The 24,710-nt window shown below is 34.6% G+C and overlaps 1 protein-coding gene across 8 annotated transcripts in view; it reads left to right on the top strand.

The window, feature by feature from the left end:
• The window catches only part of Hdac9 (histone deacetylase 9), a 679,511-nt gene that overhangs the window by 295,702 nt on the left and 359,099 nt on the right, over positions 1 to 24,710 (top strand). For 7 of the 8 annotated variants that reach the window (XM_013024045.1, XM_013024042.1, XM_013024037.1 and 4 more), the window contains exons 5-6: positions 666 to 792; positions 3,313 to 3,434. In XM_013024045.1, coding sequence (XP_012879499.1) covers positions 666 to 792; positions 3,313 to 3,434 — 249 coding nt within the window. The remainder of the gene's footprint in view (positions 1 to 665; positions 793 to 3,312; positions 3,435 to 24,710) is intronic. The other variant, XM_013024043.1, reaches the window with a different exon arrangement.

Below are 24,710 nucleotides of genomic sequence, written 5' to 3'. Positions count from 1 at the left end.
AATTTCTCTGTACTCAGACTTGGGAAGATTTAAGGCAGAACACTTGCAAAAGAACTATCCACAAGAGGGAGACAGATCCAAATAATTCATCATCATTAGGTCAGTTCAAGCTCAGGTCGCAGCAAGGTTTAAAACTCAATGACTCGAACTGAAATTTCCAGCAATATTTATTTGTTTAATGCTCAAAGGATTTTTTTTAAATGTTAAGTTTCTCAAACTAGAAACTTGGACAGATCATTGTACAAGGATCTGCTGTGGCACCCCAATACACCTGGTTGTTTTTTAATAGTGTATTATTCCTCGGCAGTGATTTTTAAACTTAAAAATTGTTATTAATTCTAGAGATCCTCTTTCTGCAAAAGCAATTAGAGAACTCATTGCAAGTCTTTTGAAATTGGCAATTTAACTAAAAGTTGCAGAGCACTGTGCTATTTTAAAAGACCTCTTCAGATTCTGATTTCTTTCTTTCTTTCTTTCTTTCTTTCTTTCTTTCTTTCTTTCTTTCTTTCTTTCTTTCTTTCTTTCTTTCTTTCTCTCTTTCTTTCATTTGCTAGGATGATTTCATATGCTGTGCCCAGTGAAGTTACTTCTTAGTCTCTGTTAGATTATGCGAGGGCATAAGAGGACAGGGCTCACACCCACATCTGTTTCTGTGTGTGTTTCAGGAGCTGTGGCAAGCACAGAAGTAAAGCAGAAGCTTCAAGAATTCCTGTTGAGTAAATCAGCAACAAAAGACACTCCAACTAATGGAAAAAATCATTCCGTGAGCCGCCATCCCAAGCTCTGGTACACGTATGTTCACTGTTTGGCTGTTTTCCTTCCCTGGGGTAGAGTGCAGATTCTCTATTTAGCTGACCTGGGTATAAATTCTGGGCCTACCATTTCTCAGTTGTATAGCTGTGGCAAGTTCCTGGAATTCTCTATCAGCTTCCTTCTCCATTAAGAAGGAGATAATGATGGAACCTGCTTTCCAAAGGGACTGGGACTGTCCTATGGGAGAAAAATATGTCAAAGTAACGAACAACATTGTTTAATATGTGTTAGCATTTATCACTCGGAGGACAAGGGAGTACTATATATGTTCTTCGCGGAATGAAAATATGGCATATGAGATGGGGCAGAGAAGTTAATTTGTATTTTGCATTTTTTCTATTTTCAGATGGTACATCTGATATTTATCCATAATCTCTGGAGCTTTGGCAGATCGTGACTTTATTTTATTTTACTTGGTTTGATGTAAAATGGAAGTCAGAGCTATTTTGAGATGATCAGATGATTTTTGACTCAATTTTTTTAAAGGATAAAAGGAAGATAAGGAAGGGAAAGGAAGAGGAGGGATGTAGCTAAACAAATCTAAGTCTTTAGTAACTAGCTTACCCCTGTGCTCTGTATCTTATTTCATCCTATCTAGTAAAAGATCATTTGGCTTCTGACACACAGACTGACAATTTAGTATACTGTGGTATTTTTTTTTTTTTTTTTTGGTTAGTCATGGGGCTTGAACTGTGGGCCTGGGCACTGTCCCTCAGCTCTTCAGCGCAAGGCTAGCACTCTACCACTTGAGCCACAGCACCACTTCTTGATTTCTGGTAGTAAATTGGAGGTAAGACTCTCATGGAGATAAGAGTCTCATGGGGTTTCCTGCCTGGGCTGGCTTTGAACCATGATCCTCAGATCAGTCTTCTGAGTAGCTAGGATTACAGGTATGAGCCACCAGTGCCTGGCTGTGGTATTATATTTTTTATAGGTTCTAATTTTCCCAAGTACATTAGAAATATTATATAATTTTCTGCTCTATAAAATATAAAGGATGGGATATTTTTAAAACCAGAGCAGATACTTGATAAATAAATTACATTTAGATAATAGGCTAACAGATGATTGCATCATTTCTCTCATAAATGTGTTCAGTGAATGATCATATGATTTTTATATAAATATATTTTTTGTTCACTTCCATTTTTAAGGATAGTTAGTAAAAATTAATTACCCTGTTTTGTTGGGGGGAATTGTGAGAGTCTGTAAGACAGATTTATTGTTTCGTATCAGTCTATTTTTAAGGTATCTTCCCTTCTCTGTATCTATCTATCTGTCTATCTATACATACATATATATATATATATAAACAGATAAATGCCAGTAAATTTGAGACATTTAAGACAAATTTGAGTTGAGTGATTTCTGTAATTTCTGTCATACATGTCTGTTGACTTGAGAAATCAGTTAACAAATGTTTTCACATGATGAATCATCACAAAGTATTTTAAAAGAATACAGCTTTGTTACCTTGATATACTTATTATATATAATTTACTTATAATTCCTTTAAAATTAAAACTGGCTTTAAGAAAATATAATACTATTTTATAGTGAGAAAACTTATATGCAAATAAATTATCAGCTGAAAATCCTTTTGCTTTTCTTTTGATCTTATGAAACATGGCTCCCTCATGTTAGTGATCTTCTCTTTCTCATATGGAATTGAAGTTCAGTTGGGTTCAACTCTATATAACCATAAATCAGTAATGTAAGGAATTTCAATTTAATACCATCATTTACCAGTTATAGGTACATGAAATATACTTGCTTATTCTTGAGGATGCAGTTCTCAAATAAACATTATTTCTTGAACATTTGTGGTGGTACTGTGCACTCTGCATTGTCTTCATTCTACATAATAATTGTGGATGTCCATCTCTACTGGTCATTTTATTTTCAGTTGTAAAAACTATGCTCTAATACCACAATTTACTTTTCTCAGTGTAGTCACCAAGGAAAGAAAAAAAATATTTAACAATATTAGTTTCATATTGTTAAAGAATGTGATCTCTGTTCCAAATCTTCAGAACCCCTATAGAAATCAGACCTGAGAATAATGGCACAAAGCTGGCCTTTCAGTTGCAAGTTTGTCCTCATGTGTGAAGTTATGCAATCTAGCAAGTGATGTACTTGTCATATTGACTCTTACCTTGGTGGTCCAACATGGTTGACTAAAAATAATCAAAAGCGGAGCTTTTTAGAAGTGTGCCTACTGAGAAAATCATATGCAAAAATCTCTGATTTTGAAAAACCTTTAGCAAAGTGAACTTTGTGACTGTATGACCAGACACAATGGGCATTCTTAGGAATCTAGCATCAGTTCCTAACATCCTCGTATAATGAGTATGGTTATATGAGCTATGTTTTGTAAATGCTAAGAAAGAGGCCCATAGACACAGCCGAGGCATGTGGACAGCATGTGTAAGTGATTATTGCAAGCAACATGCACAAGAAAGACCCATGTCAATGGAGAACCTTCTTTGTTCTTTGTAGGGCTGCCCACCACACATCTTTGGATCAAAGCTCACCACCCCTTAGTGGGACCTCTCCATCCTACAAATACACCTTGCCAGGAGCACAAGATGCCAAGGATGATTTCCCACTCCGAAAAACTGGTAAGTCTACTTAAACAAAACCCCACTTGCTCTCCAAAATATGCCTGTAGCTCCATTTTGTTCATCTGTCACTGAAAAACAGTTGGAAAAAAAACAAAAAGGTTGAATTGCAAATAGTATAACTCGCACTGTTATAAGGATGAAAAAACTTCCCTGTAAGCACACACGCGTGCGCGCACACACACACACACACACATACACACACACACACACACAAAGACACACAATGATCTCTCTTAAATTTCCACATTAATCCATTATATAACCAACGTGTTTTTTTAAAATTTAAGTTATTATTATTATTTATCGTGATTATTTTGGTATTAGCAATAAAAGATAGAATAAAGGAAAATAGAAATTGATTTCTCAGAAATTCTGTTATCCATTAGCAAACAACTTTAATTTCCTCCCTTATTTATTTTCCTTTTTGGCTTGTCTGATATTTATTTTTATTTCAATTAGTTAATTAATTATTTTGTGCCAGTACAGGGGCTTGAACACGGGGTCTGGACGCTGTCCCTTAGCTTTTTCATTCAAAGCTCAAATCCAGTTCTGGCTCCTTGGTGGTTAATTGGAGATAAGACTCATGAATTTTCTATGTGGCTGTCTTCAAACCAGGATACTCAGATCTCAGCCTCCTCAGCAGCTAGAATTACTCATGTGAACTCTTGGTGCCTGGCTTAACAAAACATTTTTTAGTCTTAAATTTTATTTTATTTTTTTGTCAAAACCAGGTAAGGCGAAGACTCCATTTTGACTTGACTAATGCTTTAGGAACCTGCAGAACTCAGAATTAAATTTATCCCTGAATTTTAATTTTGTATTAAAATTTGTTTAGGGAAATTAGAATAGTAAAGCTTCTACTTACAATTTTAAAATCAGTCCTTATCTCTAAGGCCTGTATTTCTTTTTCAACTTTTTCTCCATTGAGAACACCTTAATATGTGTATATTTAATGCTCTCAGACTATAAACTAATCTATTCAACATTAGGTAGATACACACTTAATTAGCACTTGTGCTCATTCTGTTGTACATTTTTTAATATTTACCAAATACAGTTTATAAGAGACAATTGCCAATGTAAAAAATATTATATCCACAACTCATCTATAAAGATATTCATAAATGACACTTTAGTCTCTTCTACTTAAGTCATCTTCTTGAAGAATTTTAGATCTCTGTAATTTGTGTGTAAAATCGACAGTGTGATAATGCTTCCAAATGATTATATTCATTTTCCCAAGTAATTTCAAGTAATTAAAATGGATATAGATTGTAAAAACACATGCTGAAGCTATTTTCTCTCATATAATTTACCTATAGCATAATGAAGATTCAAAAATAATGCCAATCATGATTAAGAATTAATTACTCACTAGGTAGTTTATATTGTAGCAAGCAGTGAGTATGGGTGTCTAGGTATTGTAAAGCAGCCTTACCTTTAAATTTTTCTTACCTAAAGATTCTTGCAGTTTTAAGCCAATAAATATAAGATTTTGTTCAGGAGAATTCTATACAAAGGTGAGAATGATAGTGTTTCATGTTTTTCATAAAATTTACTCAATTACCCACAAATCATGTTGCTTTTCTTATGAATAAAGTTCTTTGGAATAAAAGATGGAAGAAAGCAAAGAGTAAGATTTTATGTATTTCTAAAACATGGAATACTGTTAGTGAAAATTGATCTCTAAATGACATGAGAGTTAGAATGTGAGGACTTTGATCTACAGCTTTGATATTTAGTTGTGTCGGTGGCAAGTATAGGAGCTACTGATAGAGATTATATGGGTATTGCCCAGTTCTCAAGGCAGGGACTAGTATGTAAGAGCCCAAGGCATCCCTAAAAGGAAAGAAAATATGAGTTCTCTTATAGCAGAAGGTTAGTGATGAGTGATCCAGTTACATTCACAGAGAAAGACTTGTGTCCTGCTGGGCACACAGCCTTTGACTATATTCTTACCACAGGGAGCTTGAAAACTGAGTACAGAGTTTAATACTACCTTTGACAAGAAGTGGCATTTGGGACTCGAAGCATCTAGAAAGAAAATGTGGTCATTTTCAAAACTTAGAGCAAGTACTAAAATCTTTTACTTTATATCCTACTGTTTCCATGAAAACAGCTTAGGGTTTCTTCCTCTGCAAAGAAGGAATAACAAGCTGTTAATTTAGTCTCATTGAAATTCTGAATTTACAACAAAAACCAAGGAGGAATCATGCTGAAGATATATGTCACACACTCTCATCCAAAACTACAAAGATGCAAGACACTTTCTGCACCCATTTATGTGATATAGATGTATCTGTGTATGTGTATATATATATATATATATATATATATATATATATATATATAAGCAAAAATCCCTGGCCTTTTTGTCATATATTTTCTGAATTTACACCATATTTCAAAATTCTTACTTTTATATTGAAAAACTGATATTTATGAAGTGTCAGGCTGTTGATCTGTAAAACTAAACATTTTCAAGCATTTTAGTTATAAAGTTCTCATGCAGCCGTTAATGCTTTAATATCTCTATAGGGGTTTCAAAATATTAGTAATTCAATTCCCATTGTCAGTTTAAGGAAAGTATGATATAATTAAGTGCAGATGTTTTCTACATACTATCTAAAGTACTTAGAGACACCCTTCATTAATTACAAATAGGCGGAACTCTTCTAGTGCTTAGAAATGTAATCCATTTGGTGTTTTGCCAATTCTATTGTCTATTATATTTAGACATATACTTGTACTCAGAAGAACACTGCAATATCATCATATCATAATATTTATTTCAGCATTTGTTGAATGTCACTAACTCTAAAGTCATTACAAAAAAGTAAACAATAAAAATTTGCCACAATAGAACATAAGTGGCTATTGGGGAAACTGTTTAAAGTTAATTTTGTGTGAAGCTACATCACATTAAATGGAGTCTAAAGTAGAGTAATAGATCACAGAGGAAAAAATTACCTGGACAGCTGTTTTATTGGCATCATGCTTTGCCAATAGAGCCAGAATTTCAATCTCTTTTTTCTACTTGAATTTCACTGAACTCAATTTTAGACTTAAAAGAAGTTATTAAGTGAGTGGACTCTATCTTTTGATCTGCATATAATACTACATACTCTTTCTTTTTATTTAACATCAGTTCTGAATTACTAATCTGTGTTAGCAAGATTTAAGAGACCAAAACTAGAACCAGAATAAGCAAAGTTGTAGTGACCTTAAATAGATTAAGGTAGCCCCAGGGGTGCCCCTTAAGCAGTGAGCACAGTTTGGAACCTCTCAACCTTTTAGGACCCCCTGCCCCAGCCAGTGACCACCAAGAACAGTTAACTATAGAAGCTCATTTGCCTGCAGAAATCTGACCTGTGTCATACAAAGTAGGACCTTTACTTCCTTCCCCTTAGGAGAATTATTGGTGTCCCTGGAATCTGGGTGTTTTCAAGTATCAGAATATTACTAATAGTTGTCTTTAATCATGTCAGTTTATGGTCCCCTTACTTTTCAAATTTAGAAATTTTGTGGTTTTTGCAGTTTTCGCAATAATGAACAGCAAGGGTTTCCCATTATTGGTTTTGAAATTAATATATATGGTTTTTGCTTGCTCAAAATTAGTTCTTACACTACAATTCTTTTTTGTTTCATAACACAAAAATATGTTGATAGGGAAATTTGGATTACTTTACTGACCTTTATTCTTTAGCTAAAAATAGCATTGTTACTGCCATAAATGATTTTCCTCCATATATAATCCATGCTGGATTCATGATAAACTATAAAGTAGAGGAACAAAGCTTCTAGATCTTCCAAGAACTTTTGAAATATTACCTATTTGTCACAGAGATACTGCTGCCTTTGTGTAACTTTGAACTGACCTTCAAAATCATTTAATTTGGATTCTGTTCCAGTGAGTGTACATATGTTTCGTAAAACATTATGGTGAAAAATTCTAGAGGTTTTATACTCCATTATATTATCGAGGTCTTACCCAGTGAACTTTGCCTTTCTTTAAATATTACAATCTTTCCATTTAATACTTTTGAACAAAGAGAGTTGGCTGGATAGATTAACCTCTTAAAGTGCAAAAGCCATATAAAATTTGGCTTGCGCTGAATAAGATTGTTCCAGCCCTACTGAAATATTCATTTTAATGGTCAGCAACACTAGAATAAGACTCAAAGATGGAAGAGGTCCAAACATAAGTTAAAGTTTTGGAAGGCCAATGGCATTTTCCACATTGAGTAAATTGGAAGAGAGGCAGAGACGAGATATATGGCTTTATAAATTTCCCTCTGTGTAGCAGTCAGCAGTTACGGTTGTGGTACCTTGGTGACCTTTTCAAGTTATAATCCAAAATTAACAGGAGGAGAATTTTTAAATGCCTTACAGAATCTCCCTAATCCTTCTTCTTTTCCTCCTCTTAGTTTTTTTCCTTCTCCCTCCCTCCACGAGTCCTTCTCTTTTCCTTGTTCTGTTTCTCTTTCTCTTTCTTCTCCTTTTCCTTCTCTCTCCAGTTCCTCCTCCTTCCTTCTACCCACTTCTTCTGTCTCCCCACTTTCCCTCCCTTCCTGAGTCTGTCTCATAGTACAGAAACACATGTGCTCACATACATGAACATGCACACTGCTCTGCAAAGATAGCACTAAGTAGCATCCATGCCTATAAAAATATTTGCTCACAATCTTATCCCGATGGTCAAACACTGGAACAATTTCCTATATTTTAGTAGCCTGTCTTTGACACATTGTTGTGACAAATCTTAAAACTCTTGACACTTATTCCTTAGGTTAATTTTTACAATAGTGTTCCTCAAACTTGAGAGGCAATGTTGCACGGTGCCAACCAGGCTTTGAAATCTAGGTTCTCTTAGGTAGCGTAAATGCTCTGAGCTATGATTCTTTTTTTCTGCAATATAGGTATTATAATTGCACTGAGTTCATACAGTTAGCTCGGGGATTCAGTGACCTACTGTATGTATAGCACTTGGCCTCTTGCCTAGATTTATTATGTACTTGCTCTTGTCATTATATTGTACTTGCTGGGGAATTGAGTTTCATTGACTTTCATTGGGCCACACTTTATGCTGTGGAAGGCCATTTTTGAGGCCTTCTATTTCTTCGGCCTTAGTGATAAAACAAGGGAATGAAGACAAAACTTTGTATTTCTTTCTATGTGGAACTTGGAAAGCTAATATCAAAGATGTTATAAAAGTTCATCATTGTGCATATTTCCTGGCATTTTTAGAGCCCAGAATGATGTCTACGAGCAGCACCAGGCCTGTCTCCTGAACTTACCATATGGCGAGCCCCTGTTGATTCTCTGGGCTTCTTAGGGGTACCCTGCATTTTATTTGTCCTTGACTTAGAAAAAATTGCTAGAACAGTTTTATATTTACAGAAAGATTGAGCAGAGCTCCGTATACACGTATAGAGCTCACGCCACTATCAACCCACTGCTATCAATTTCTGTCAGCACATTATTATTAATGCAATACATAGTCTTATTTTTATGTTGTAGAGTTCAATGAATTTAGCAAATGATGATGTCGTATCATGTAGACACTATTATAGATTCATGCAGAATAGTTTCACCACCTTAAAGATTTCCCGAGATTCACTTATTCATCCCTTCTCCTGTCAAACAACTAGCAATTGGTGGGTTATTGTTTTTGATTCACTAGAGTTTTACCTTCTGCTCTGTTTCATTGTCTCTTTTTCCATGTCACATCGATTGATTGATGGAGCTTTATAATGATTCCTAAAGTCAGATAATGCCAGGCTCCAGGTGCACTTCTTCACTGTTATGGCCAATCGTGGTCTTTTTGCTTTTCCATAAGAGCAGAATCTGTTGATATCCATCAAATGACATACTGGAATTTTTATTGATATTGAGTTGATTCTGCAAATAAAATTGCCACTTTTAAAAAATCTGAACAATATCAAGCCCCATTCATGAACTAAAATAATTTTCCTTTTGTTTAAAATTTCTGTGGCATCTTTTCTCATCATATTGTAGTTATCTTCATACAAATCCTACCCATAATAAGTTATGGGATTTGTACTTAACTATTTGAGCTTTTGGGTATTTAATACAAATATTATTGAACTTTCAATTTCAAATTCCAGTGGATTGCTACTGGTTGATAGGAAGGCAGCCAACTTTTGTGTATTGCTAAGAGGTATCATTTAGTGGTACAATGCTTGCTGTATGAATCCTGGATTCAGTTCCCAGCTCAAAATAAACAAAAGCAAAAACAAGATAAAGAAGCAAACAAAAAAAACACTTTGTGTCTTGCAAACTTGCCATAACAGGTTATAGGAGTCTTACTGTTTGTTACTGATGTTTAAGATTTTCTGCTTGGACAATCATTACCTGTGGACAGTGTTATTTTATTTTCTAAAAAAAATTGTATATCTTTCCATTTTTTGTAACTTCATTCATCAGCTACCAAAATTCAAAATTATATCAAACGAGGGAGGCAATAGGGACCTGTGCCTGGTTGATAGTACTTGTATAAATACTTCTTGTAGCTTACCAGTTAAGTGTGATATTAATTGTAGAATATATATTTGTATTCTTTTCCAATTGAGAGATTTCCTCCATTTCTAATTTTCTATGAGGCATCATGACTTTGACTTTGAGGAATGAGTTTTTCTGTACCAATTTATATGATGATACAAGTTTTTTTTTTAGTTGTTTAATGTATTGAATTATGTGAACCAATATGCAAAGGCTAAACCCAGACTTGTGTGCCTGGAATAAATTCTACTTGCTTGCATTTTCTACTGTATCTATATTGTTGTGGTAAAATGTTATTGAAGTTTTTCCATATTTGTTGATAACAGATAAGTATATAAGGTTATTTAGTCCTATAAAGTTTTTCTTAGTTTGGGAAGGATGATAGTTGGTGCTTCAGAGGATAAATTAGGTAATATTCTCTTTTCTGACCAAAATTGTGGAATATTAGCATGTGTTTGGATATTTTAAACCAGGCAAATTTTTCTTCTTTAGCTTCAGCTCTATTCAGATGATTCAAATCTCTTTGCATACAAGTTAGTAATTTTTGTTTTTCAAATGATTTGTTTCAACAAAGTTTTCTAACTTGTAAATGGAATTAATTATACTATTTATGCTACTTTTAATACTATGTCTATTAAATCAGTTAATATCTTTCTTTATCTTTATCTTTCTATATTCCTATTCCTTCCTCATAAATCTGCATTTCTGACGTATTACTTTGCTTATTGTTTAACATTTATCCCAAAGCAAGGCTACTGTCAACAAATTCCCTCATTTTTGTTTGATAAATCTTTAGTTTTCTTTCATCCATGGAGGATAATTTTACTAAATATCTGTTTTTGCTGACTTTACATTTCTCTTGAAAAACATCTGCCTTTGGCTTCTGCAGGTGAACATTAAGTTTGGTACATTTATCCTGCTTCATATTTCCTGAGATTCATCTATCATTAGATAATTCAGATATTATCTTTTAGATTATATCTATCTTTGGATATTTCCCATCCATTAGTATTTTTCAATCATCTGTTCCTTTCTCTCTCTTATTATGCTAATTTCCATTAGGCATGAATTATACCTTGTATATTGCCCCAGAATTTTGGAGCATTCTGTTCCATTTTAAAATTCTTTCTTTTGGGGAAGGGAGCCTTTCTTTTATGGGCATTTCTACTGATATGTCTTGAGGTTGTTGATTCTTTTCTCAGCAATCTCCACTTACTGATGAGCCTATCAATGACGCCTTTCCATTCGGCTACTGTGCTTTTTATTTCTAGCAATCCCTTTTTATTCTTGTGATTTCTATTTATATCTCTGGGCCCCTGGCATTTGTAACTCACAATCATACAGCTTCCAACCATTTGTGCTCCCTTCTGGACATCAAAAAATTACCATTTAAGTATTTCTATCAGTTAGTTACTAAGTCCAATTGCTCCTCCCTTCAAGATTGTGAGGTTGGCTGTGTGTGAATCTCTATGTTTTGCTATCTTTTCAGACTCCAAGGTTTCAGTTTGTCTTCAGGTCTTTATCAGTTCTTTTAAAATAAAACATTGACATTTCAAATAAAAATTAAAACATCTCAGCTTTTAAGAGTTATTTTAAGGTGACAGTTTCATATTTAAGTGATATTATTTTTACGAAGTAGTGATTAGATACATTTTTAATGGAAGATTAACATCAATGGTTGAATCTGCCATATCTGCCATGAACATTTTCAAAGACTTAAGAACTGAGAAAGATAAAATAGAATGAAATAATGATATGTCTTAGCTAAAGTCTTTTGACTAGTGTTTCATTCTGTGATATTTGTTTTCTCTATATTTTCTTTCATGGATCATCTATCTTGTTCTTCCTTGTTTAATGGAAATTACCAGTTTACCAATCATTGCAACTTTGTATAATCATGAGCATGATTGAAAACTGACTCCCAGTTTGTAATATTCACCACTATAAAGTGTAAAATGTTCATGAAACACTCTATATAAATATCTGCATTTCTATGTCCTTAGACATATATAATGACATAAACTAAAGAATAAGATATTGGGTTAGAATTGGTATAAATTATGCTGTAAGAATAGAGAGTTATGAGGACTTTTTGTCTGTGTTTGTATTATGTTTCTCATAATGTCTAACACAAGAGATTTGGTGAGTTAAAAAAATCAAACCAATATTTGATCCCCCCAATATTTTAATTCCCTAGTTACATATTCAGATTTAAATTTTTACTAGATAAGTTACTTATCAAATGAAGGCTTTTAATAGATATAAATGTTTAGAATATAAAAAGTTAGCAATGGTAAAACACATTTCATTGATTCTAAGTTCCTTCTCTTTTAAAATATATACCCTGAAATTCTAAGTAGATCTAATGGAAAATATTTAAACTTTAATTTGTAATGTTTTTAAGTTCTATCCAAAGTAATTGTTCATTATTATAATTATTTAATTACTGGAGTCTTGATCCAAGAATATGTAGTTTGTTATAGCCAGATTGTTTATGATACAGAAAGACAGAAGTTTGTAATGTATAATTATTTTAATTTAAAATCATAGCAAACATAATAGGAATAAATGATCCTAAGAATTTTTGATTCAGAAGTTCAGTGGGTTTAGGTTAGAATCCCAGTGACTTAAACAGCATAGGTCTATAAATGAGAAGCTGGTCTCATTGATTGTATATATGCAATTACCAGCATAAGAATAATTAATCCTAAGGATAATTATCAATGTGGATTGTCTGGTAATTAACTTTGAAAGAACTTTGGAAATCTTTTTTTTTTCAACTCAACTTGTTTGTAGGGGGAACTACTATGAAGAAACTAATGTCGCCTAGAATGACAGAGCATGGAAATTAATCTCATGGTTTGGCATTGGATAGATAGTGGCTGAGAATTCTTGCTTGGCTTAGAATTGTGTAAGCTTCATATGTTCATTGAAGGACTTCTCTGAGCCTCAGATTTTTTTAAGTAATAATTTTTTTATTGTGAAAATACCATACAGAGGAGTTACAATTATATGTAATGAGTACATTTCTTTTTTTTTTAATTTTTTAAATTGTGAAAATACCGTACAGAGGAATTACAATTACATCGGCAAGATAATGAATACATTTCTTATCAAGCATTGTTGCCTCCTCCTTTGTTTCACCTTACCATCCTTGCTCCCCCCTCCCCAAAGTTGTAAAGTTCGTTTTTCAAAATAGCATCTTATAGATTTCATTGTTGCAATGGGTCCACAAGTATCCCTATTTAAAACAATTTGTTTTTTCCCTTCCTTTCCCCAAATTATACCAACGTCAAATACAGTGAAAACATGGATTATACCGTGGGGGAGAGACATACAAAGCAACAAAAAAATACCTTATAAATATATTTGAAACAATAGCAAGAAAGAAAAACCACTTGAGTCCTTAGCTTGGGGTTCATTTCACCTAACATCATCTTATCTGACCTCTTCTGCTTGTCTCAGACATATACTAGTTATTGCAAAAACGGGAAACCATGGGCCCTATGTTTCTTTGGGCCTGGCTTACTTCACTTAATATAATTTTTCCAAGTCTTTCCATTTCCTAACAAATGGGGCAATGCCATTCTTTCTGATGGAGGCATAGAATTCCCTTGTGTATATATAGCACATTTTCTTGATCCATTCATCTACTGAGGGGCATCTGGGTTGGTTCCATATCTTAGCTGTGGTAATAATGCTGCAATAAACATAGTCGTGCTGGTAGCTTTAGTGTGGTCTTGTTTGTGATCATGTGGGTAAATGCCCAAAAGTGGGATTGCTGGGTCATGGGGGAGCTCTATGTGGAGTTTTTTGTGGAACCTCCATACTACTTTCCAAAGTGGTTGAACAAGTTTACACTCCCACCAACAATGCAGTAGGGTTTCCTTCTGTCCACATCCCCTCCAGCATCTGTTGTTGTTAGAGTTATTGATTATAGCCATTCTAACCGAGGTGAGGTGGTATCTCAGTGTTATTTTGATTTGCATTTCTTTTATGGATAGAGAGGTTGAGCATTTCTTCATGTGTCAATTGGCCATCCTTCTTTCCACATCAGAGAAGTTTCTCTTTAAGTCTTTAGCCCACTTATTAAGGGAACTAAAAAAATAGAATGGAAGAAAGACAACCTCTTTAGTAAATGGTGCTGGCAAAATTGGTTAATCACTTGTAGAAAACTAAAGCTAGATTCTTATATATCACCCTGCACCAGAATCAACTCCAAATGGATCAAAGACCTCGGAGTCAAAGCAGACACTCTGAAAACATTACAGGATGGAATAGGAGAAACCCTAGGTCTCCTTGGCACAGGCCAAAATTTTCTTAATAGAGACCCAGAAACACAACAAATCAAAGAAACATTGGACAAATGGGATTGAGTGAAATTGCAGAGCTTCTGCATGGCAAAGGACATAGCTAGCAAGATCAATAGAAAGCCCACGGTTTGGGAGAAAATCTTCACTAGGCATACAGTGGACAAGGGTCTCATATCTAAAATATACCTGGAACTCAAAAAATTAAATCCCCCAACAACAAATCCTCAAAGAAAGAACTGCCCAATCAATAAGTGAGCTAAAGACTTTTTTTTTCAGTGTCAAATGTGGAAAATATTTGCCTTGCAGGTTATTGCAAGCAACAGATACTGCATGAAGTCACAGTGCTTGATATATAGCAGTCTCACAGTATGTAGTCTCAGTATAAATTAGTAAATCTAAAGAATGGTGTGACAAGCCGGGCGCTGGTGGCTCACGCCTGTAATCCTAGCTACTCAGGAGGCTGAGATCTGAGGATCGCAGTTCAAAACCAGCCCGGGCAGGGAAGTCTGTGAAACTCTTTTCTCCAATAAACCACCAGAAAACCAGAAGTGGTACAGTAGCTCATGTGGTAGAGCACTAGCCTTGAGCTGAAGAGCTGAGGGCCAGCACTCAGGCCCAGAGTTCAAGACCCACAATCATTAAAAAAAAAAAGAAAAAAAGAATGATGTGACAAGAAGTAGTCATAAGAATTATTTACAATAACCATGCAATGTGATTGTGCAAAGGCTACTTGGATGGCAAAGGATACTTCAGTTCTTGTTTTATCTCTGTCATTTAATGAAACATTTCATGATTTTAACATTTCAGCGTTCTCAGATAAATGAAAATGGACCAAATGATTCCTGAGATTGTATAATATGGAAATATGTCTTGTTTCTTTCTTGAAGAGTGGGATAATTTAATGTTAAGGATTCAAAGAATATGTAAGCTAAAAAATAACTGAATTTTACATAATTATATCTCAAATTCATCATAATTGTTAACTGGAGCAAAACTTAATGACTTCTTTATTTTTTTCAGTTCCCATAACATGCGCAATTAGAAACAGTCAGGACATTTTAGATAAAATTGTAATGAGAAATTGGCAAAAAATAATAATTAAGACTTTAAAAGATTTAACCATCTGTTGCATAATCACGAGGAAGATTGAAACATGACTACTGATTTGTAATATTCAGAACTATAAGATGTAGAAATACTCCACACAAACATATTGCACTCATTCCTTCCTCCACATATTGAATTAAATAAATTAAAGATAATACAAAATACATGATGAAATAACTTTTGCAACTATATTTTTCTTAAAATTTTCATCCACTTTTTCAGTTCCTTTGGGATGAAAGTATCCTTTTTGGCAGAGGAATCTGGAGAGGAAGTGCTGTCTGCTTGCAGGAGAAGCATCTTCATATTTAAAGTAGTTCATTACAACAGATGACTAAGGCCTGCCAGAATTTTTATCAAGTGGCTTTATCTTTCTTTCTTTCTGTCCAATAATCCACTCTTATAAAGAACTGCTTCTTCTTTAGCCTGTTTTCTGGATTTTTTTTTGTTCAAATATTCATAGTGATTCTCCATGGTGTTACAACTATCAGCATAAAAAGTAAATTTAAGAATTACTTTTCATAGCTTCCTTTCTGACAGCTTATCTCTATCCTCTTGTCACTATTACATTTTCTGATGAAAGTTATCACTTATTAGATATCATAGATCATGCTGCTTTTATCTTGAACTTCCTGATTAGATGGTAAAAAATGTTCTTGAGGAGAATGCTTTGTAACAGCTTCATCTTGGGACAAAAATATGTTTTGTAGTGGGCAAAGAATTGAGAATGAAGGAAAGCAGGTTGATTGTGTAAATTTTATTCTAGATGGAAGAGAAATAATAGAGAAATTCTAAAACAGGTTTTGGACCGCTAAAGCGATATATATATATATATGGTCCTAAGAAACTAGTATAGAAAAGTACTGTGTAAAAATATTTTCAACAGTGATGGAAAAAAATCTTCATTGATACTGCTCAATTCAATAGCTACTAACTACATGAAGCTACTTGACTGTGATCCATAAAATTTGCTTAATGTGGTTTAGAAGCTAAATTTTTTATTGACTACTTTTAGGAGCATAATGGAGTTTCACCTACTTCAAATACAGTGTTTCTTTACCTTTTCAATCACTGATAAATAATAATGTGACAGCTTACTTTGTTATAGTCACATTATGAACTCAATTTTGAAACAAACTAAAATTAAGAGCAAATTAGATTTGCTCTTATTATGATAGGAATAGGTAAGATTGATCTCTGTGGTAAAATCACTGGATACATCCTAAGCATCATATCTATGTTTGTTTGTTTTTAAATTCATTTATGGTAGGAGGAGATGGCATTGATAGGGACTGAGGGTATTAAAGTATCAGTTTTGTTTTGTCATTCTTTAGTTTTGTCATTCTTCCCAGAGTTTTATTAACAATCTTCTAATTCAAGCTACCTCAAAGAAAAATGTTCCATAATTACCCCTTTTAGTTTTGCTGAATGAGAAAGGAGAGAAGGGAAATGAGAGCAAACTTTTGGTCAACACTTCCTCTGGGCCAGAAATTATGGTTAATTTGAGCACAGATTGCTGATGAAGAAATGGTCTTTGCTTTCAAGTTGATCGGTCTGCCTCTAAGAGATTTTGATCTGTTGTCCCCGTAATATGAGCATGTTGAGAGTTTTCCAATCAACAGGCTTCTTTAGTAATGCTCCAAACCCTCAAATCTGTCCACCTTCTAAAAAACAAATTGAAAATAAAAAAAATACTTAAATTGACTACTCTATGTTGTAGCTGTAAATTTTCTCTTTTCCCTTTGCTGTAAAATTCTGAGATGATATTCTATTGTATGACTGAGTTCAGAATGGCATTTATTGAGAATTGATTACAAAATGGTTATTGTAGAAGGTTATGATAATATAGGAATCTGTACCATCTGATGCAAATCTTTTGTCTCTTCTTCTTCTTCTTCTTTTTATTTGGGGGGGGTACAGTCATGGGGCCTGAACTCTGGGCCTGGGCACTGTCCCTCAGCTCTTCAGCTCAAGGCTAGTGCTCTACCACTTGAGCCACAGCACCACCTCCAGCTTTTTTCTTTTTGCTTATGGGGTGCTGAGGAATTGAACCCAGGGCCTCATGCATGCAAGGCAAGCGCTCTACCACTGAGCCACCTTCCCAGCCCCTCTTTTGTCTCTTCTAAGTCACTGTTCTCAAGCAACACCAAGGACTCCAATTCCTTCAAATTGCAAGATTTTTTGCTCTATATTTCCTTGTCCTTATCTCTGTGGCATTTGACTTCACTGACCATACCTTACTTCTTGAAATTTTACCTTTCCATTCAACTACTTTCCCTTCTCTATTCATTACTGAATCTTCACACTAGAGACCCATTAAATATGAATTTCCTAAAGTTTCATTGTGTCTTCTTTCATTGCTGTAATTTTTATTCTAACACCATCTAGTAGTGCTAGTTCTTAGCTGCTCTGATCAGTAGGCATTTCTCATGTTAAGATTTCCAGATTTCTCACCCAGAAAATGAAAAGATAGACCATTTTCCCCCTTTAACTTGTTGTTTCTGTTCCATTTGTTCTTTTTTTTTTTCAGTATGTGATTTGATTTTTGGATTAGCATACATGAATAAAGGGGTTTCATATCATGGTGGTAATTCCATAATGCACACAGTGAACTTTGAACTTGTCTATCCCTTATAAGATATTCCTATTCCTCCTCTCCCTCTCCCCCTTTTTCAGACAGTATTTTTGAGTTTCATTATGCTGTCTCCGTGTATACATGTCACATACTTCCATCCTCTATACCCCTCAGTATCCTTTTCTTTCTCCTTCCTCCAGTTCTTCCAGTCTCTCTTTCACATTTATGTTCCAATCATCATAATCATCAACCTAATTTTTAGATCTAGGTTCTACAACTAAGTGTCAGCATTCAACATTTTTCATTTTTTCATTTCTTCACATGGTATCTTCAGTCCTATTCATTTCCCTTTAGGTTGTTTTAACTTGGGTTCTAAAACCAGATCTCTAAATTTCAACCCTTTTATAGACAACAGGGTCTTAATATATACTACTATCATTGAACCTTAGAAGGTTTAGAAGTTACTTTCCGCGCCCCACCCCCACACCTATCTTAAGCTTAATGACTTTCTCCTACTACCCCTGACTTCTGTTAATACCACTCCCCAGTATATAGGTTTGAGTAGTGATTCTTCTTTGACTCTGTCATTTTTCACTCTCTCCTTGTCCGATCCATCATTGATATAACACTTGCTTTTTTAATTTAGTAAAAATTATTTTTCTCAACATCTCTATTTCCTTACACATTTCTAGTATAAAGCTTGCAAAGATAAAGTGCTTTATAAATATTTATTGAAAAGAATATCTAATCCTTCTTTCTCTTCTTCTTGCCTGACACTTAGTACTTCTTAAGAAAGGATGCATTATAATTAAGAGCAACAAAATAGAATCCTAGCAACATTCTCGTATTTTTATTTTTCTATATGTAGCTCAACTCAAGTTCAGCATTCAAACCACCTGAAATAGAATCAACTAGTTGGAAAAACAGTGTTCTTCTTTGAGCCCCTACAGAACATAAATTCAGTGAAAATCTATTCAAACCACAACTCTAATTAAAGGTTTTAGCTGCCAAATAATATGTTCTGGTTAAAGCCAACTTAGCATTGTGGTGTGTTTCATGAATAACAGCACCAGCTTTATACATTGCTGTTGATTTTCTCATGGGAAACTCATGTAAAGGAGACTGATACCTCCCTGTTGACTAACTTTTAGAAAGGCAAAGCATGCTGAAATTGTACATAATTCTCTTCTAAGAAAAAGGAAATAGCATTTCAATGGTTTCCCTCAGTGTCTTATTGAGTTATGTTGAGGCACAATTATGTCTGTTAAATTGATTTACCAGATGGAAGGTTACATTTTATATATAGCTGATCAAGTTGTAGGAGACTGGAATTAACTCTTATACCATAAAGATCATATATAAAAGCAAAAATATTTTAACTAACTGCATTTTGAAACTAATTAGAAGTTTCAACTGGTTTTCCCTCTTTTGCTTACATTGAACTTAAAATAGGCTTTATAATAGAGCATTTGGCTTAAAAATTTAATATCTCAATGTGAAAGATGAAAGAAATAAAATGTTCTCACTCAAGTTTTAGAAATTACTTGCTTATTATGGCTTTTAAACATGTACAAAGTTATCAGTATTTCAGTTTAATAAATATTTCTTAATTTATATACTTATGGAACTTTCCCAGAAATACTCAAAAGAAAAAAAAATTGTACTTGTTACATTTTAAAAACGAGTCTGGATCATTTTGCAGCTAAACAAACATACTAATAACAAAGAAAATTAATTTAATACAGTGACAAATACTAATTTCAAGTAAATTGTTGTCCTAATATTTTTACTATATAATAAAAAGGATGTCATTTATAGTTCTGTTTAGTACTTTATTACCTAAAATTATTTATTTATAGCACTTTTAAATTGTTTATTCTTTAATAATTATTATTTAGTATTTTATTATCTAAAATGATAAAATAACTATATAATTTAGTAAAATCTTACTTAGGTGAGTATTTCAGACCCATCAGACTTCTGAAACAATGCCAATCTTGGAATTTGTTAATTGGATCTGTTGGTTCCCTATGCTGCTTTAACAAATTCTCACAAATTTAGTTGGTTAAAACAGCACATTTATCTTACTGTTCTAGAAGTCTGAGTCCAAAATGAGTCTTACTAGGCTAACATCAAGATGTCAGCTGGGCTCTGCTCCGTTCTATAGCCTCTGGGGGCAAATCCTTTTCTATGCCTTTTCCAGCTTCTGGGAGTTGCCTTCATTCTCTGGCAGTGGAACCTTTCCATATTTCACTAACCAATGTCCTGTCTAGTTTCCTCAGGTTGTAGCAATTTGACATTCACTGTCTCTCTATTATAACTTTTTATAGGACCCTTGTGGTTACTATGGATTCCCTAGTTAGGGTAATATCCTTATCTTTAAGTAAGCTGACTAGCAACCTTAAATCCATCTTTTACTCTAATTCCCCTATATACTTACTTTACTATATAGTAAAATATAGTACAGCACGCAATTGGTTCTGTGATCCTCAGGTTCCACAGCTGCAGATTCAGCTAATAGTGGATGGAAGATATTATTTATTAAGCTGAGTGCCAGTGGCTCTCCTTGTAATCCTCACTACTCAGGAGGCTGAGATAAGAGGATCATGATTCAAAGTCAGCCCAGGAAACAAAGTCTCTGAGCCTCTTATCTCCAATTAATCAGCCAAACACCAGAAGTGAAGCTGTGGCTTAAGTGGTAGAATACTACCATGAGTTAGAAAACAAGCTCCGATACAGTGCCTAGGCTCTGAGTTCAAGGATTAGGACTGGCAAGGGGGGCAGGCACACACACACACACACACACACACACACACACACACACACACTAATCTAGATAGGAGATATAGGAATATGATTATAGATTGTAAAAACATACTGTGTCATTTTATATACAGGACTTTAACAGCACCTATTTCAGTATCTTGAAGGTAGGGAGTCCTGCATCCAGGACTGAAGACTACAGGTTCTGAAGACTACAAAGTGGTCATCTTTGAGAGGAGACATTATTCTGATTGTTACAACTACTTTGGGTTTTTGTTAGAATGATATTTTCTACACACCTACATGTTTCTTCAAATAAAATTCATCATTTCATTTGAACTTTGAAGATTTTCAATCCAGAAGAAATGGATTAAAAGGGAAGTACCTAATAGAAAGTCTGCCTAGGAAATGGTTGTATGGAGACCAAATAAATCTTGAGGCGAAATTTCACCATTTACTTCATCCTGAATTAGATTAAAATTGTGTGTGTGTGTGTGTGTGTGTGTGTGTGTGTGAAAGGTGTCATAAAGATAATCCAGTCAAGCAATTGATTCCACTATGGCAGAACTGAATGATCAAGAATATTCCAAAATCATAAAGAATACTGAAACATTACAGAATCAAAACTTGTAAAAATAACTAATAAATAATATTCAATACCCAAATAGCTTGGAAAGGTTGGAAAGAAGAAAGGAACAGAAAATGAAGCCGAATTTTCACTCAGCAGAGGATGAACTCCTGTTGGTAAAAGTCACTGCAACCCTTTGCCATTGATGTTACAGGATTTATAGCACTCAACGAACCACATAGATGGCTACTGTACATAAAGACTTGAATATGAGAGGCTTAACAGTGCTAAGTAACAGTTAAGTGGAGATTTGAAAATGTATGTACATGAAAAGTTAGACCAGAAAGCCACTTAAACTGAGCTGACCAATGTGATTTTTTAAGAAGATCTAAAAATGCACCTTGTAAATCCTAACCGAATCCAGAAGTCTGTACTACCTGGGATTCCAGTTCTCCTTCATCTCAGCATATAATTTTTTTTTGGAGGGGTAGGTCATGGAGCCTGAACTCTAGGCCTGGGCGCTGTCCCTCAGCTCTTCAGCTCACGGCTAGAGCTCTACCACTTGAGCCACAGCGTCACTTCCATATTTTTCTGCTTATGTGGTGCTGAGGAATCGAACCCAGGCAAACACTTTATGCATGCAAGGCAAACACTTTACCACTAGGCCACCTTCCCAGCCCCCATATAATAATTCTTATATTGCATTCTCTTAAACCTCTTTCTTCTCATGCCTGCTCTTCTAGTTCGTTCCTTATTTAATTCAGTCCTTATCCAATGATTGGCCATTCCATGACTTTATCACACCTTTATCCACGGATACCACACTCCCAAATTGTAAATCTAGTCTTCCCCTTCTGTTATTTAAAAGCCATTCAATTACTCTCTCTGTCTCTCTCTGTCTCTCTGTCTCTCTGTCTCTCTCTCTGTCTCTCTGTCTCTCTCTCTCTCTCTCTCTCAAGGACAGTGCTGAGGCTTGAACTCAGGGCCTCATGCTCTCATTTGCCTTTTTCTCTCAAAGTTGAGGTTCTACCACTTGAGCCACAGCTCCACTTCCAGCTAGTTAGATAAAAGAATCTCATAGACTTTCCTGCCCAAGCTGACTTCAAACTGTGATCTTCAAATTTCAGTCTCCTGAGTAGCCAGTATTATAGATGTGAGCTACCATCAACCAGCTTAGCATCTCTTCTGTAACATACGCAAGAGTAAAATTTTGTGATGAGATCTTTCTGTTTTGTGCTTATGCAAGTTGTTAACAGCTGAATTTTCCAAATGCTCCTTGCTCTTCCTAAAGGGCTTCCTTGAAATACTTAGTGGATATGAACTTCCCCTGTTTTAAGCTTCAACCAGTTTCTTTCTAATACTCATATCTTCTTGATGACAAATGTATATTTCCCCCAAATACCTAGACATGTCTCTGTGCATGTATTTCTATAAATTAAAAGCAACATTTACTACGTTGTTGGGAAATCCAGAGGACACTATCAGAACTTTGGTCTTGTGACCCCAGCGTTTTCTGAGAGCACACAATATGTACTCAATAACATTCTCAGGTTAATAAACATAGGGAGTAAAACTTTATATTATTATAGAACTATTACATTATTATACAACTATTTTTATGGCATTCCTATTTTAAATAGTCTGTGTTTGGTTGAACACAGTGTGCAATTCCTATAATCCCAGCTATTTGAAAGATTGTAGCAGGTAGATGGCAAGTTCAAGGCCAGCATGGACAAAGTAAGCAAGACTCTATCTTAACACCAACATACAGATGGAAGAGATGGAGATATGTTTCAACTGATTGCAGCTCTGAGTTCAATCAAAGTTGAAATTCAGCTACTTCCCATCTGAGCATTTAACACACAGCCATTTCATGAAAGATACAAGATATGCTAGATATAGATGAACACACATTAATTCAACCACTGTTTATTTTGACCTTCAATGAACCTCCTACTTAGTTGTTGGATACTGGAGCTAGACAACAAGACAAATAGTTACATTTGCTGTCCTGAACAATCTCTTGATAGTTTTAGTGACCCTGAGGGTTAGAACCATGTTGTAGTACTTGAACATGAAGGAAGTATGGTGGCAAGTTTGTCTATTGTAAAATACACTTGACTTCAAATACTAGAAGTAGCTATCAAGATCTGTATCTGTGAGGAGCTTATTTTTATTTACATGGGAAGGATTTAAGCATGTCTATGAACTGTAAAGTGAGTTTGAAGATTGGCTGAGTAGCCTCTATTAGCATTTCATAATTTAGCTAGGTTTTGCTTGATATTTATCTCTCTCCTATTTCCTATTTCGTATTCCTTCTCCATTAGCACCATTACCCCTCATGCCTTGAATTTGCCCTGAGCCTTTTCTTCTCTGCCATACTGTCCTTCCCCCTCATCCAAATCAGCATCTCAGCTCTAAAGCAACATCACCCAGGCAGTTGCTTCCTCTTCATACATCCATTTTCCTATTGATTTTTTTCTTCAAAATTGCTAAAGGGTTTAGTACATATAATAGACATTGTGCTGATGCAGTATAAACAATGGAATACAACTAGACATGCATTGTCTTCATGAAACTTTCAGCTTTGATTCTCAATATTGTTATTCAATAGCTGTTAATTAAGTTTAATTAAACAATGGAACCAACCAAATGAAAGGCTTCAGTTTTAACTGTGGAGAGTAATTACACATTTCTCCAAGTAGCATTCTAATTTATTTCTATCTAGAGTCACATTGTTTGATTAAAATATCTTTATGTGATCAGAAGGGTAATTTGTAGTTAAAATGTCATAAAATTTTGAAGAAAACAGTTAATTTCTTCTTCTCTATTTGCCTTAGTTTATTCACTGAGCCAGTAAGTGGTTTATCAAGAGCCTGCTGAGACAGCTTGAGCCCCAGACACACGGGAGAAACACAGCTGACCAATGGAACAAGACACTTTAAACAGGGATGCTTTAGGACTGAGGCACTGAGTGCCCTGTTGTGGCCTTTGAACTTCACAGGCCCTTCCTCTAGCCCACAAGATGAGGCAACCTGACCTGCTAAAAGGAGCACCCACTCAGAACTCCTATTCCTCCGTGCTCTTTACACTACCATCACACCACCCATGTCTAGTCTTCCCATGCCACGCCCACCCATTCCCAGTGACTTCAGAGTACTTTCATTAATTTTTATAAAATAAACATTTCTAGGTTTCATGGTAAACTGAGTAATATCAGTAATATTTACCAATATAATTACTGATAAAGATTAATTCTTGGTAAAAAATAGACTGATATATTTACAGGAAGACAATAGAAAAATTGTATCGGGTGATAGTTCTTTAAGAATTATGCTAACACAAATCGTTTAAATAGGGATACAGGTAGACCCATTGCAACAATGAGAAGTACAAGTCATTATGTCGAAAATGAACTTTACAACTTT

Source organism: Dipodomys ordii, unplaced genomic scaffold, assembly GCF_000151885.1.
Source record: "Dipodomys ordii isolate 6190 unplaced genomic scaffold, Dord_2.0 Scaffold72, whole genome shotgun sequence".
In the NCBI taxonomy this organism is placed as follows: Eukaryota; Metazoa; Chordata; class Mammalia; order Rodentia; family Heteromyidae; genus Dipodomys; species Dipodomys ordii.
This window is presented reverse-complemented; position numbering and strand designations above follow the sequence as displayed.